At 40.2% G+C, this 16,234-nt stretch overlaps 1 protein-coding gene across 1 annotated transcript in view; it reads left to right on the forward strand.

The window, feature by feature from the left end:
• Positions 1–16,234, forward strand: part of lama3 (laminin subunit alpha 3) — a 59,059-nt gene that overhangs the window by 29,858 nt on the left and 12,967 nt on the right. Inside the window, exons 20-47 of the mRNA XM_023964954.1 lie at positions 295–394; positions 469–625; positions 1,193–1,331; positions 1,492–1,634; positions 2,302–2,405; positions 2,489–2,648; positions 2,730–2,893; positions 3,007–3,115; positions 3,224–3,321; positions 5,292–5,490; positions 5,591–5,717; positions 5,951–6,099; positions 6,814–6,929; positions 7,271–7,482; positions 7,668–7,872; positions 8,818–8,962; positions 9,052–9,192; positions 9,436–9,597; positions 9,849–9,950; positions 10,735–10,818; positions 11,059–11,289; positions 13,964–14,284; positions 14,720–14,833; positions 15,206–15,324; positions 15,551–15,631; positions 15,703–15,803; positions 15,891–15,944; positions 16,023–16,174. Coding sequence (XP_023820722.1) covers positions 295–394; positions 469–625; positions 1,193–1,331; positions 1,492–1,634; positions 2,302–2,405; positions 2,489–2,648; positions 2,730–2,893; positions 3,007–3,115; positions 3,224–3,321; positions 5,292–5,490; positions 5,591–5,717; positions 5,951–6,099; positions 6,814–6,929; positions 7,271–7,482; positions 7,668–7,872; positions 8,818–8,962; positions 9,052–9,192; positions 9,436–9,597; positions 9,849–9,950; positions 10,735–10,818; positions 11,059–11,289; positions 13,964–14,284; positions 14,720–14,833; positions 15,206–15,324; positions 15,551–15,631; positions 15,703–15,803; positions 15,891–15,944; positions 16,023–16,174 — 3,989 coding nt within the window. The remainder of the gene's footprint in view (positions 1–294; positions 395–468; positions 626–1,192; positions 1,332–1,491; positions 1,635–2,301; positions 2,406–2,488; positions 2,649–2,729; positions 2,894–3,006; positions 3,116–3,223; positions 3,322–5,291; positions 5,491–5,590; positions 5,718–5,950; positions 6,100–6,813; positions 6,930–7,270; positions 7,483–7,667; positions 7,873–8,817; positions 8,963–9,051; positions 9,193–9,435; positions 9,598–9,848; positions 9,951–10,734; positions 10,819–11,058; positions 11,290–13,963; positions 14,285–14,719; positions 14,834–15,205; positions 15,325–15,550; positions 15,632–15,702; positions 15,804–15,890; positions 15,945–16,022; positions 16,175–16,234) is intronic.

The following is a 16,234-nucleotide window of genomic DNA, read 5'->3' on the forward strand; positions in this document are numbered from 1 at the left end:
CCTCATTAAATAATCCAGCTCAGGTGGGGCATTTCATTGTTATAAAATCTAAATAAAGCTTGCTAAAGTTTTGAATACATGTATAATATATGGCACATTTAAAAAAAGGGTTTTATAAGAGTGGTTAAAATTTGCCAGCATTATAGTTAAGTTTTTGGCTTTTTGTTTAAACACAATCCAGCATCTGGACTGAAGTCTGTTTGTGACATTTTGCTCATCAATGGGGCTTCTTGAACGAAGAACACAGATAAATGTTTAAACTTGATATTCATTTCCTCCTTCTTACTGTCATAGCTTGTCAGTGTGATGTAGGCGGTGCCATCGGCATGGGGTGTGATCAGATTTCAGGACAATGTCAGTGTCGGGCGAATATAATTGGCCGTACATGCTCAGAGTAAGAAACTCTTATATTTACTTAGATTAAATAACAGTGTGCGATCATTGAATTAAATCTTCTTTCCTGCTCAGACCAGCACCCAGCTTTTACTTCCCTACTTTGCACCAGCTGAAGTTTGAGATAGAGGATGGCACGACGCCCAATGCCAGGCCAGTACGCTTTGGTTATGACCCTAAAGAATTCCCAGATTTCAGCTGGAGGGGTTATGCTATCATGTCTCCAGCGCAGGTTTGTCTATTTACCTTTGTTTTACTGTAAATGTTCCAAAAATGTATTGTGCAAATCACTTGCAGCTGCCCTGTGGTTTTCTTTCTTAGCCCGTTCTGATGCCAGCTTGAATCTCGTGCTTTTTACAATAAAATCTCCTCACAGCACACGGCCTCCTGTGACTTTGCTGCTGAAATGGGAATGTGGACACCAGCTCTCTTAGAACTAACACTCTCTGTCTTCAGCCAGAGGTGATCCTAATGCTTAGCCTTGGCTTTGCTGGACCTTTCCATATTGTAATGCGTTACTCCACCCCCCAAAGCAAGGGGCGAGCACGAGTGAGAGCATGGATCTTGGTGGTGGACCAAGCTGACTTTCATGCTCACTGTGACTGTAAGTGACGGGTCTGCTCTGCTTCTGCCGTATTTCCCTTTCTTCACCCTGGTTGCTTTCAAGAAATTAACACCCCCCTTCCCTTTTCAGTTTCATGCTCACCTGGTAATTTTCCCGTTTTAACATCATGTTGTCATTGTCTACTCCAGCTTGTACCATAGCAGTCAGTCGGTTTGTAACTTTCATCCCCTGCAGAGTGAAGTCAGAGTAACAGTGCATGTTGATCCCAAAGATGGAAGGCAGAACTTATTCCGAGTGGTTCTGCAGTTCATTAACCCCAGCAGCATCAGTGTGTCTGGTAGCATCAAGGCTACACATAGCAGAGGCATTTCAGGTGAGGCTGCCTCTGATGGTCACTTCGTCATCGAGCTGTCTGATCTAACCCATCATTCAGGAATATTCATCCCTACATTGGTAGATGACAGATCTTCACACTGACTTGGTCTTCATGCAAATGTCTGACATTACAATCATCTGCTCTTGTGGCTCTGCAGGGACAGATCAAATGAAGGAAATAGTATTTCCTCCAAGCTCCTCTCCGTCTTTCCTAACGGTCCCTGGAGAAGGTTTTGCTGAGCCCTTTGCACTGAATCCTGGGAATTGGATTATTCACATAAAGGCCGAGGGTGTTCTCTTGGTAAGTTTTAAAAAAACCTTGTTTTTAACATGTTCTTGTGGCATTTTGTGATGATAGAGGACATTTATCAAGAAAATAAAAGCTTTTAATTGCATTTCTGAGTATTTCTTTATTTATTTAACAGTTTTGAATCAGAAGCAGACAAAAAAAAGAAATGCAGTTTGAATAAGATTCTATTTGTGATGTAGAAAATACACTGGGTGAGCCACAAGCTCCCTGCTCTGCTCTGATGCATCCATCCTCTTGCAGACAAATAAATCCATGAGCTTTTTTGTTTTTCTCGTCCGAGCTGGCATCTGGCTTAAAACTGGAACGGCTGGACAGCTCTAATATTGCTCGTCATTTTTGTTGCACCGGTAATGTTAGTTTTGTTGCACCGGTAATGTTAGTTTGGGGGTGTAAGCTAGCTGGAGAGCGTGCAAAAAGAGGGTATGGGGTTTTGCTCTGCGCCATTGGTCCAGCCCACAACTCAGAGGCAAATTTCGATTGAACTACTTCCGCTCTACAGAAACGATGTTTTGGCTAAAAGCAACATAGCGGTAATCATAATTAAAAAACCAGCGGGAACGATTTAAAAACAGATTAAAAGGTCATTGGAGTGAGTCTTTAATTCTATGTGCACAAGTTTGTGTTTTTTATGAAAAAGTGTGACCTTTTGCATTTCCAGGACTATCTCGTGCTTCTGCCCCGGGAATATTATGAGGCATCTCTGCTGCAAGCAAAGATCACCCAACCCTGCTCTTACCTTCCCACCGCAGACACAACAGCAAAGTAAAGCTTTCTCTTCTAGTCACCGTCACTTACTTTTTGCGTTTTTATCCTGACTTTTTTGTTTGTGTGTGTGTGCTTTGTAGCTGTTTACTATACAAGCACATAGCCATGGATGCCTTCAGCTCTGTGTTAGGGACTCAGGGAAGACTTACTACCCGGAGAGGACGGAGGAAGAGGAGGCAAGCTCGTGTTCATCGTCCCACCTCAGATCACCCTGAAATGGCGGTCCTCAATGGCAGACAGGTAGATGAGTTTGAAATGAATATCTGAAATTCTTGCTTCTAGAAAGGCCTGATTATAAGGGGCACTCTTTGTGTCTTGTAGTCTCTGCTGGAACTCATTCTGCGAGTTCCTCACCCAGGATCATATGTCCTTGTTCTGGAATATGCCAGCGAGGTGGAAACCATCCAAACCGTCAACATTCTCATAAGTGATCTGCCTGGCGGTCCGATCGTGGCGAGAGTGAATATTTATACGTGTGCCTTCAGGTTAGTCTTGTCATACTAATCCGGGGATTTACTGATCTTTGTAGTTTGTGAAAATGAAGAGAAAACTTAGAAGTTTATGTTTTTTCAAAGGTTTTCATTCTAAATGTTTGCAGCACTTTGTGCCGGAGTGCGGCAGTGGACAGCAAAAACCAAGTGGCAAGACTGGAACTGGTTCACAGGACAGAGATTCTTCTGCAGACGTCCACTACATCATTCCTGCTGGTGCAGAAATGATCTTTATTGAAAAAATCAGTTTCTGTTTAAACATCTGCTGTAAATAGTGAACAGTAAAATCAATGTGAACTAAACTTCATCTGTATGTGTGTGTAGTATAAATTATATGCAGTACCTGCAGAGGAGTTCTCCACTGAGTACATCAAGCCAAAGGAACTTTGTGTCTCCACTCATGGACGCTTCACTGAAGATAGGTGAGTACGAAGATTTTGTTTTCATTACCCCCTTGTGCTATCTTAGATGACCCCACCCTTACATTGACGTGTTCTCCCTACCATGACAAAGGTGGATAAAGGTGGAAGGATTTCATGTAATCCATGGACCCCAGTGAAGATCACAAATCATTGAAGAAAAAAGGTTCAGTGCACTGTCTAGTGGGTCTAGATGACCCAACTCCCAATGTTAAAGTGCCTAGGATAGCACAAGGGTTAAAGATCCTATATTTTGTGAAAATTGGGGCACTTTTAAATAAAAATAAATCTAAAAAAAAATAGAGATGGGCAATTGGAGACAGGGCTGTTAAAGAATAAGGGAAGACTGAAAGCCCAACTTTTTTCAGGAAGTTGGACTTTAAAGGAAGAAACTCAAAAACCAACTTTTCAATGATTTATTCTAAAGAAATGTGTTTTTTTTAGTGTCTAAAGATTTAGGGGATTTGTGGACTTTTTGGATGCTCATAATCTTTGACACCTCAGGCAGCACTGCATAAGAAACCGTCACCCCTCCTGGATGTGCAGTCACAGGAAAATGATTCCTGACAGCCTCTTAGGTCTAAGGTTTTAACGTGTCAGGACATATTAGGAATTAAAAAATCTGGCGTAAAGAGGTCTGCTGGTGATTAGATTGAATTTTCGTACTGAAGAGGAGACCACTTATGTCAGACCAGGATTTGATAAACTTAATACCATTTGCATGCTCAAGCAAGAACTCAATTCAGCTCGAATGAGACTCTATTAATAAAGTTGATGAGCACCATAAACACAAACTGTTTGGACATAACTTGACAGTTTGTGGCTTTATCTAAATCAATGTACTTGGAAAATTCAAAATTTATGCCCCATTTGACTGTTTACATTATACGGCACAGACCTTGATAGTTATTTTCTTTGGAGTATTGACACATGTTTATTTTAACTGACTGGTGTTTAGGCCTGCACAATATAACGCAAATTTATCGTTATCGCAATATTAATCACCAATATCGCATATAGCGAGTTTTCCTCATATCGTGGAGCCTTAGAGGTGTGTCTCTGTGAAATCCCTTGTTAGGGCAGAGTACCATCTTAATGTTTGCTGCTGATATCTACACATCCAATGTGTTGCAGAGCTTAAACAAAAACACGTGCAGATTTCATTTTTCCTCAAATTTCAGAAAGAATATCTGAATAGGATAGTATATGAAATATTTTATTTTGATATATCTTACAGCCTTTATTTGAGTTTGAGCAAAATATTTTTAATAACCTAATTTAGTTCCAATAAAGGATTTATTCCCATTGCATTTGCGTGATGGCAAAAGGTTGCATTTCATTCAGAAAATATGCATTTAACTAATCAATGGTGTCACTCAAAATGAGAACTTAATGCACAAAAACACCTGTGCAAGCTTCAATTGAATTCATGCAAAATGCTGGAATACACCCCCAACAGAGATGCACACATGTTCTCCAGCAGGGAATACTCATACGTGTCACTTATGTGAAGTTAAACTCGTTTTAAGCTAAATAAGCATCTTAAACATCAGTGTTATGGCTGCATCTTTATGTGCAAAGAAGTTTGATAGTTCTTGATGGAAAATAACAAATTCATATGAAGTAAAGCTTGTTGTGTTCATGTATGAGGGTACATTGCACTCAATTGAACTTTGAGACAATTTAAAGAGTAAACCCATAACATATTATCATTGTTTGGGTATTTTTGTCTGGAGTCTTAATGGTCATAATGACCTTAAGAAAGCAGCTGGGAAAGTCTTAAAGGACAGACGGTTCCCTGTTTGAGAGTATAGTTCAACTTAGACTATAAGCAGAGATATAGACAACACAAAAACAGAATTTTACTTTTTAATGGAACAAAACAGTTCTGCACACATGTGATAACCTTTTGAATGACTTTGGATTTTTTCTGTTGTTAAACATTTCCTTAACACATTGTGTTTTTTTTGCAGTCGACATTGTATTCTGCGAGCTTTTGAGAAGCCCCCCTCAGCATTGATTCTGTATGCAGCCCACGACGGTCAGCCGCTGTCCACGCTCGCAGATGCTGTTCAGAGAGAAAAACGTGAAGATCGTAAGCAGAGACGACAGTCTGGCTTGTTTTCTGTCCAAGATCCTCACAGCGGTGGTGTTCTGCTTAAATTCCCTCAGGTATCTGCATCCTCCTTCACCTGCCGAATAATCTCTGAGTTTAGCTTTTTGTTGGGAGGATCTAGTTGTCACCATCATCGACACCATTTTTTTTTTACAGACAGAGATCAGTTTCGCTCCATCAGTGCCCCTCCCAGGCAGATACGTTGTTGTGATCCACTATCATCAGCCAGAACACATCTCCTTCCCAGTGGAAGTTCGAATAGATGCAGGGCGGGAATGGAAAGGTAAGCGTGTGAAAGAAAGCCGTAATCTGATCGAAAAATCTTTTTAAGAGAGTAACAACTCCACTTTCTACATTATCCCACATTGTTCTCTAAAATGAGATTAGATCTCTGGCCCCATGGTGAATCAGGAAGATTCAAATCTCTGCACCCAGTACTGTAAAAGAGCTTGATTACTGCATACGTTGTTTTGAACCCCCTTTTCTAACTCTAATCATGTCTTTACACACATTTAGGTTTGATAACGGCATCCTTCTGCCCAGCAGTCTCAGGCTGCAGGGATGTTGTTATTGCTGATGCACGCATATCTCTTGACTTTGACAAGAAATCGTGGCCGCGGCCCACCATCACTGTAATCACCCCGCCAAAGAAGACTCTAATTCTGGTGAGAGGCAACTCTAACATCATGTGTCAAATAAAAATTAGGATTATGCATATTTGCAAAATCTGACGGTTTTTTGTTTTGAGTTGTTGAAAGGCCCAGTCTGATGAAAATCATGTTTTTAGTGTCACTAAAATGTTGCCTTTTTCTGATGATGGAGGACAAATATAAAGAAAATGACACTTAAAATAACATTTCTAAGTTTTTCTTTATTCAAATTGTTGTGAATAGACGAAAAAATGCAGTAGGAAAAGAGCTTAGAGCTCCCTGCTCTAAACTCTGTACCACCCCACAACTCAGATGCAAATTTCTAATGAACTACCGCTGCTCTGCAGAAACTATGTCCTTGAGAACGACACAGGTTTTTTCATTTTGGCTAAAAATGCCACAATCAGGAAAAAAACAAACAAACACTGGAAACGCTTTTAAAATAGCTCCAAAGAAGATGAGAGTGGGTCTTTAAGTTGAGAACTTGGCTTGCTGCGGTCCTCCAATCCATGTTATACCATATTCTCGCCAACAATGGAAAGATTATATTCTACCTGGCAGCTTTAAGCAATACCTAAATTCCAGGAGTTTTAAGGCCCTGGGGGAAACACAATCGGCTTTTCAACAGACTGCACCTTTGGACCTTTGGGTTTTATTAAAATGCTAAAAAGATCAGATCTTGTCAGAATGTGTGTTTTTATATTGTATCATGGCTCGTTTCTTGTTTAGGATTACATTTTGTTGGTTCCTGATAGCATTTACACACCAGATCTCCTTAAAGAGAAACCACTGGACAAATCTGAGCAATTCAAACAGCTGTGTCCTGGAGAAGGCTTCCTTATTGAGTAAGTATTCACTGCAAAGTACAAACTAAACACAAGTTGAAAGGAAAGTGTATCATACATGCAGACTTTCAGTCCCTCAGATAATTTTGAAAATAGTGTCCTCTAGTGGCTGTAGAGAAAAACTTCATCTATATCTTCAACTGGAGAGGCCAAAAACAGTTAAAAGTTCATTTGATAAATCCTTCTGTTTGTTCCTTTTGGGTACAGCAATTCAAGCAATTCACAGCAGCGAAAAAAGGGAAAACAATAACTAAAATATAAATTAATAAAGAAGTTAAATTTTATCCCCTTTCTCCAAGGGTAAGAATCTCATTTATTCATGTTTCCCTTTGTATTTTTAGGCCCAGAGGGTCTTCCATCTTTTGCAAAGCTGCAGTCCACTCTCTGGTTGCAGCTTACAATGACGGAGCTCTGCCTTGTGACTGCAACAAGTCCGGTTCTACTGGGTCTGATTGCAGTCCAGTTGGTGGACAGTGTCCCTGCAGGCCGCACATTATTGGACGACAGTGCACAAAATGTGCCACAGGATACTATGGATTTCCATACTGCAGACGTGAGTCTATATTAAATCCTGAAAAAAAGAGCAAATGGGAGTTACTTTTTAAAGAAAACAAAGAAAAAAATGTATTGTTATTTACATTTTCAATCATCTCAAAAATTGAATAATTCTTTAAACTTATCTTCAGATTAAATTCACACCGGTCCCAGAACTAATACAGAGTCTGCTTTGGAAAACAGCTTGTGAATGTGGCCGCCGACTGTGTGACGAAGTGACGGGACGCTGCATCTGCCCTCCTCAGACAGTCAGACCAGCCTGTGACGTGTGCCAAAACCTGACTTTCAGCTACCACCCTTTGCTGGGCTGCGAGAACTGTGCCTGCTCGCCCACTGGGATCAGCACAAATGCTGGGCCTCATTGTGACCGGGTCTCTGGGCAGTGTAGGTACGTACAAACATCATTAAAGAAAGACAAAAACCTGTAAAGCGTTTAGAAAATATGGTATTTTTCTCTTCCACAATCATTTACAGTTTCAAAGCCTGTAAGATAGAGGCTCTCAATTGTCCTTGGTATTTTTTTCATGATTTACTTATGTATTTTTCCAAAAAAACAAACAAAAAAAAAAATTCTGTGTACCGTAAATAATTATGTGATGATATCTAAGTCTGAAAACAAAAATGTCAAACTGGGAATCGAACACATTTTAGTCTCTACATTTAATTTTCTGTGTTCTTATTGATTAAAGTGAGTAGTATTTCAAAAAAATAACTCAACAATGAAATTCGATCCAAATTATCATTAAACATGATTGCAGCAGATCGAGTTCATAATATACAACCACTCCAAAGATTTAATGAAAATAATGTTTTCTGGCGTTTTTAACGTGTGCTTGTGGCATTTTTCTCAAGATGAAGAACATATATAAAGAAGATTAAGCTCAAAATTACCTTTTTAAGTATTTCTTTATTCATATCGTGGTGAAACAGGAGCAGATGAAAAAAACGCAGTCGAAATAGAGCTTATTTGTGACGTAGAACATAAGCTAGACAGGCCAGACAAATAAATTCATGTACGTCTTGGTTTTCCTCGTCTGAGGGTTCAAAAAAGTATGACTGGATAGCTCCATTATTGCTCACCATTTTTGTTGCACCGGTATCGTTAGGTTGGGGATGTGAGGGGCTGTAAGCCAGCAGGAGAGCATGAAAACAGGGAAGGGGGGTGGGGTTGCTCTGTGCCAACAGTCCCGCCCACAACTCAGAGGTGAACGTCTAATGAACTACTGCCTCTGCAGTAAACATTACAGGTTTTTTTTATTTTTTCTCTAAAAATGTCATAAGAATAATTAAAAGACCACCAGATACATAAAATGCATGGTTCATCTGTTTTTAGCTGCAAACCTTATGTCGGAGGCCGACAGTGTGACCGCTGCGCTGCGGGGTATTATCGTTTCCCCAACTGTCTGCCTTGTGACTGCCATAAAGATGGAGTCACGTCTAACGTGTGTCACCCTGACACAGGAGAGTGTCTCTGCAAGGTGAGTTCAGTCCACCGACTGAAGATTTCAAATCCTGCTTCCTGCTGCTTTTACGCTATTTTCTCTTCCTGTTTGGATTCTTTCTGCAGAGAAATGTCGCTGGCGTCAGGTGTGATGTTTGTCGAGAAGGATCCTTTTATTTTGACCCCTCCAACCCTCAAGGTTGCACCAGCTGCTTCTGCTTTGGAGCCTCCGACCGGTGTCAGAGCTCCAATAAACGCAGAGGAAAGGTGTGTGCTTTTCATGCCCCTGCATGCCTGTGGATGCCTCTGTGTTGTGTGCCTCACAGAGCTTTTTGTGTGTGATTAATGAAGTCGTAGATACCAATGTTATTACTGGAGACAGACCCATTATTTTTGTTTGCATTTTCATGCCACACAGGTCAGTTTGGTGTGATTCTTTTCCTAAAGTAAGTAATACAACAAGAGGGATTGTAGAGGAGACTAACTGACGCATTTTTATGTCCCTACTAGTTTGTGGAAATGAGAGACTGGCGTTTGGAAAGCCCCGCCATCGAAGAGGTTTCCTCTGCTCTGAACACAGCCAGCAACACAGTGGTGGCGGACGTCCAGGAGCTCCCCCCAACAGTTCAGTCCTTATACTGGGTGGCACCACGGCCCTACCTCGGCAACAGAGTGAGTCAGTGACACAGCATGACCACGGAAATGCATCAATAATTCATTACAGTGTTTATAGACAGTAAATCTAACACTAAACAATGTTAAAATAGTCATTATTGACAATTCTTTTCACACCTTTTGTTCACCTTCAACTAAACTTAACTAACTGTTGATATATAAATGAAAAACTCAGTTTTGTTATAATCTATAAGAGCATCGTTTAAATGTCTTAACATGAGTTTGTTTTTTCTTCTGCCTTGTCTTAGGTTTTTTCTTATGGGGGTTTCCTCACCTACCAGTCCAAATCATTTGGGATACCAAAGGAAGGGATGGCTTTAATTGACAGACGGCCTGATGTTGTGCTGACTGTACGTGGTTTTTGTATGTTTAGAGGCTTAGTCACATCAACCCCAGGGGGGATTGACCCGTACGGGTGCTGTGTGATTTTGGGCTGTCCGGGCTTGTGGAGGGTTGTAGAGAGGAGCGCGCCTGCATCTTAACGGGGAAAAACCCATGGTGACATCAGTGTGACGTTCCTCTTGGTTTGTGGTGCAGTACACATCATTTTATTTTTAAGAAAAGAAGGGTCTGGGTTGGGTTAAGGGACGTCATGAAAATGGATCGTACCATTGTCGTGCATGTGGTAAGTGTATCATGAAGTATTTCTACGAATAATGTGGCACACACTTATGACAGATGCGTGAGACTGTCGTATGTTGCCCTTACTCCACGCACGGGATGTGTAAGTGATACGTAAGTGCCCGTAGGACGCCCGAAGGGTGTGCACAGAAACTACACTGGTATAATTTCTAACAGTTAGAATGAAAAGCACTAACGGGCCCCTTGCACAGTGCAGAGGGTTTGAAAAAAAATTAAAAACCCATTTGACGTGCCTGCATCTCTCCTACGTCCCCCTTACTTACCCATCCATGTTTTTTAAGCATTCGCTGCGACCTGTCGCCCGCACCTAGAAAGAAATTAGTATTTTTGATTTATGGGCATGACCTTGATTAGCCCGACACTAGCCCCTTTTTTTGCCCTCACACAGCTCATATCCACCTATAAGGGCAATTGTGACTAAGGCCTCTAACTCTGACCTCACAGCTATCAGAAATATATCACCTCTAATCATTTTCCTTTTTTTTAATGCAGGGTCAGAATATGAACCTGATCCATGTGGCTTCTCAAATTCCACTTCCAGACCGACTGTTTCAGGGGAGAGTCGAGTTCTTGGAGGTAAAAGAAAACAATTTCTGTAACACCAAAAATGATACATTTTTAAGGTTTTGGATTATAGATGCTGCATAATTGTTAAAATTCAAACAAAAAAGGGTAAAAAAAACACAGTAAATGCAATTTAGGTAGAAATTGGTAAAGGAATCAGGTATTCGTGTTTTTTTTGTGTCTACAGAAACTTCCATCTAAAGGAATTTGCCTCCACACTTCTTTTTAATGTCTAGAATGTTTTATTTTCAGGGAAACTGGCGCCATGCAGGCACCAACAGGCCTGTGTCCAGAGAGGAGCTCATGATGGTCTTGGCAGGTCTGGTGGGGCTTAGAATCCGAGCCCTGTACTTTGCTCAGAGCCAGCGGCTGACGTTGGGGGAGGTGGGCCTGGAGGAGGCCACAAACTCAGGAACTGGAAGTCCTGCAAATACTGTAGAGGACTGCTTCTGCCCTCCTCAGTACTCTGGAGGTTCTTGTGAGGTGGGTACTTCTCCTTTGTCCATGCACGCTCATGATTCCCAACAGTTTGAATGAAGAATTACTCAGAAATGCAATTTTACAGTAATTTTCTTTATATACGACCTCCACCATCAGAAAAATGCTACAAGAACATCTAAGAAACACCCCAAACACATTTTTGTCATAAGAGCAGGTCTTTAAATTCTTTGCAGTCATGATAATAAACAGGCTTAATGAGACTTCATTTAGCTCCTCAATGTGACTCCTTTGTTTTTGAAGCTTTGTCTAATGCAGTCCATTTTAAAAGAAGGTAATTACAATTGCAGCAATTTGCAGCACTTTGACCACCAACCATAAAATGCAGGCAACTAACATTAATGAAATGACCTTTTATTCAAGGTTTAATGCAATTATATTTAGCTAAGATTGTACTCATACTTTCAAAAGTATTAACAACGGCTTAGAAGCAGAGGTAGTTGCCTCTCAGAAGGATAAGAGCTGATTCTTCACTGCTCACTTTTTCTAGTTCGACCTAGAAAATACATTTACTTTATGAAGCAACTTATCCTTTAGGAAAATACTGCTCCAAAAGCAGGGGGACCTTGTGCATCTTCTGCAGTAGCTGTCTTTTCATGTTATGTTTATGTTCCTTTGGTTGTAACTCTTTCTGCCTCTTCCTATTCTTTTTCCTCCTTCTTGGTGTGTGTCACCAATTCGCAAATCCAGGACTCCACTTATATAGCATCACCTTGAAAGGAAAAAAAAGAAGAATATTTTTGTATATGATTGAAAATAAATTCAGGCATGAAGGGGGTTGTTCTTGTTTCAGACGGGAAAAAAAATCCAAAATAACCCCCTAAAAAATGAAACAACTCTGCAAGCAGAAGAAAATGTTTCTGAGGCTAAATGAAAATGCAAAAAATAAAAAAATAAATTTAAAAAATGCAGCACAGAATGATGCATGTCATCTATGAGGGAAGACAATCTTTTCAATAGTTCTGAATTCCCCCATTTAAAATAGAATCCAATCTAATTTTAAAAGCACTTTAATAAAAAAACACTTTTTTGATAATACACTGCAAAATACCCCCCCCAGAAATAAACCAAAATCTTTTGAAATTTGAAAAGTTTTCTATAAATTAGCAAAAAATAATCTGCCAGAGGGGTAAGAATATTTGGTCCTACCCAGAATTTGCATTTTAAAGGAAAAAGACTAGTCATTAGGACATGTCTTCTCAAACTAAGATTATTTTGCTTTTGAAAAATTTCTTATATTTCTTATAATAAGACATTAAAAAAAACAAAGGTATTTTTACTTTCTTAAGATTCAGTATTTGCAGTGTATACATTTAAACCCAAAAAGTCACGGCCATAATCTCATTTGCCTGTAAATAAATCGGAGACTAAATATGAGAACACAATTAGAAAGTTGCGACGAAATGGGAGGAAGTTCTGAGAATCACTATGCTAACAAGCAGGGTGGGGCTGTTCATTGATTGAAATGAGAAGGTGGGCCTCTTCCTCATAGTTTTTTAGGAAGTCCTGACATGTTTGAACCAAGAACCACACCTTTTCCCTAGAGGGAACATTAGCTAAAGCGCTGTGGATGGAATCCACTGGAAAGCACCCAATTTGGAGAGTGTGAGGATTGGAAGCGATTGCTCGGGCAGAGATATGTGGCACAGTCATGCAGGTATAATATTCTATAATCACGGATTACAGTTCACAATAAACAAAACAAAACAGCTTTTAAATAGTTGCTGTGCAAATTATTTCTTTTTTGTAGCCTGGAAAGGTTTGATTGAGGCTGCGTGTTTGCATCAATTACAATGCATGCATTTTTCCTACGGAAACATGTTTATTAAAAGAATTACCATCAGTCAAACAGGAGTTATCTATAAACATAAAAATGACGTTTGGTGTTTTGCTAGAGCAGCTTCTCTACATGTTGTACTTTTTTTTTCATAACAAGTATGCATGCATAACTCTGTGTCTGAGGTTTTTTGATTTTACGTGCCCAGAGGCTGTGTGACAAGGAGCCTCACCCTAAAATGCAGGGTGTGGTCTTTGGCATCAGAACATAACTCAAAGTCAAGTCTTTCAGCAGTTCTTGAAGCACCAATGCCTCACCCTGATGCGTCTGTGTGTGAGCAGCATGAGTCAGGTATGTCTTGTCTGGGTCGTCTGAGGATGTACGACTTCTCCTTTAACCAAACAGCCAGGAGTTTATGCTGCTCATGTATTATTATTTTCTATTTACTATTATTACCGATATGAAGCCCATTGAGACGACTATTGTAATATTGGAGCATTATAAAGAAATAAAATTGAATTGAATTTGAAGGATAAGCTTTGTTAGCACCCCCTTTCTGCTTGAAAAAGAGGGCAAGAACATTCTCATTATCTTCAATATCTATCTTGTTCCTGCTGGGACAGTTGATTCCAGTGCAGGCATACACATGCTCTCACTTTTACGTTTAACTTTAGTGTGTGGAGGTCAGTCATGGGAGCAGTGGGAGAACAGAAAGCATGTAAACACTTGCTTGAGTGCTCATGTGCCTGCACACACTCCAACTAATGTGCAAGACCTGACTCAGGTACGTGGGGTGTGTCTTCGTTGTGTCAGCGCCTGTGTGTTTAAAAAGCCGAGGGAAGCCAGTGCGGAGGATATTTTCAGACGCTCTAAACTTTGAAAATGTCCGATTTACGTACGGACAGATTCAGGCTCAGAGGGGGTTTGACACAAGCCCTGATGTATTGGACTTTGATTGGACTTTCTTGGGCTTCGCACAGACCGTTTAGTAAGGAAGAGCGCTACCGCAACACCAGACACCTTGACAAATGGGCTCAGAGGATACATTACCCTTCGCTTCACGACCAGGGATCTCAGCGAGTCCAATATCCATCTGTGAATGACCGTGGCGCCCAACAGGTGCTCTACCCTTCCTTGCATGGAGAGGGTCAGGAGGTTCAGTACCCTTCAGTTAGTGTGAATGAGGCCGGTTCTCAGATTCAGGTAAAGTAGCTGTAATGATGCTTCTTGCTTAAATAGAAAAATTACGTTCCTGCAGCTTTAAAACTGTTTCAGAGATTCTTATCTGTAGGTCAAAGGGCACACTGCTTTGTTAATTGTTAATGACCTGCTCAGGTTTTCTGCTTATATTTAAAAGACACAATTTTAAATTACAGTGGAGGATTCTTTCCCCCCAGAATTTTATACCTGCTACACTACAGAGGCTATTGATAATCTTTTACCTTTAATACTAACTGGATTTAGCAGAGGCTCTTTCATGTTTAAACTCTACATTTTTTTTAAATAAAATAAAAAAAAAGAGTAAAAGTCTTTATAATGCACACCTTTCATAAAAACATTCTACATTAGCATTAAGTCAACGTCTCAAGATGATTATAATTGTTTCATTACATATTTTCATGTCTTGTGTCTTTTCAGAAATGTTCTGCTGGCTTCTACAGAGATGCCATTGGATCCTTCCTGGGCCGCTGTGTGCCTTGTCAGTGCAACGGTCTGGCCTCCGAATGTGAAGACAAAACAGGGAGGTGTCTGGTAAGAGATTTACCCTCCTCTTAAAGTCTTGTAGTGGCTTCATAACCGCAGGTGTACAGACATCTGCTCAAGCCTAAGATCTGGAGAGACTTAGCCCGGATAAACCAGCAGTGAGCTTCAGTTTAGTCATTCCTAATCCCGACTTTAGTGAATAAGTCCAGACACAATTTTAACTTTCTCTGTCATTCTTGTGCTTCAATGCAATCAGGTTTTTCTGGTTTTAAATTTAAAACAATGTCAGTGTAATAAAAGAATGTTGAACAAAGTTATTTTATTTTAAATAAATTATTGAAATTAAATTATTCTGACATATTTCTTTAATTTCAATGAATTTGTTATTATTTTTATTATCATCATTGTTTTTATGTTCAGAACTGTCGGTACAACACTGCTGGGGACAGATGTGAGCACTGCAAGGAAGGTTACTATGGCAACGCCGCGTTGCGGACATGCAGAGCGTGCCCGTGCCCATTCAGCGAATCCGGGAACAAGTGAGTGAGATGAAATATTGAAAAAAGCCAGAACGGTTAGCTGGCAGTCGGTTAAATACACAATTTGACAGTATTGTTTTCATAGTGTCTTCAGTGTAATACGTGTTTTTGTGAACAGAAAGAGAAAATAATGAGAAAGATTTCTGTTTTTTAGATAATTTTAAGAAACTTTTGCATATTCTTTTAAATAACAAAAGTGTTATACTCTGTTTCCGTCATTGTGTAGTTTTGCTGTCGGCTGCAGAGAGGTAAATGGAAACATCAACTGTGTTTGCAAACCGGGTTACACTGGAGAACGTTGTGAGAGGTAAGCGTCCATGTGGACTCCTTTGTGTTGTGGAATGCAGGCCCTTTTTCTAAGGTTTTTGACGCTTGCAGATGTTCTTCTGGGTATTTTGGTGACCCTATGAGCCCAGGTGGGAGATGTCAGCCATGCAACTGCAATGGCAATGGAAACAACTGCGATCCAAGAACCGGAGGTTAGCCTGCAATCTCTTATTGAAACAGAGAAAAGCATCAAAATGTCTTGCTGGATTTGTTTGATGCTGTTATATTTATATTTTCAGTCTGCAAAAACACTCTGGAGCCAGGAGACACAAACATAGACAACCAGTGCCAAGGTAAAATAAAATAAACAGGTCCCTCATGGGGTCACACGTCCAAAATATGAGCTTTTTGTGATGCCCTCCTGTTTGCAGAGTGTGACAGCTGTGTTTGGACCTTACTTCACGACCTGGAGAAGCTTGACGATGAGTTGGCACGGCTCAGGGCTCAGCTGGAGAATGCCTCAGCCAGTTCTTTGTCTCGAGAAAGACTTGATAAGCTTGAAAAAGCTGTGACAGAAACCAAGGTAAAGCGTTAGTGTACCATAACTTTACACTGAAAGCTGCAGATACATGAGAAATATTTC

The sequence above is a fragment of the Oryzias latipes genome, chromosome 17 (assembly GCF_002234675.1).
Source record: "Oryzias latipes chromosome 17, ASM223467v1".
NCBI classification, from domain to species: domain Eukaryota; kingdom Metazoa; phylum Chordata; class Actinopteri; order Beloniformes; family Adrianichthyidae; genus Oryzias; species Oryzias latipes.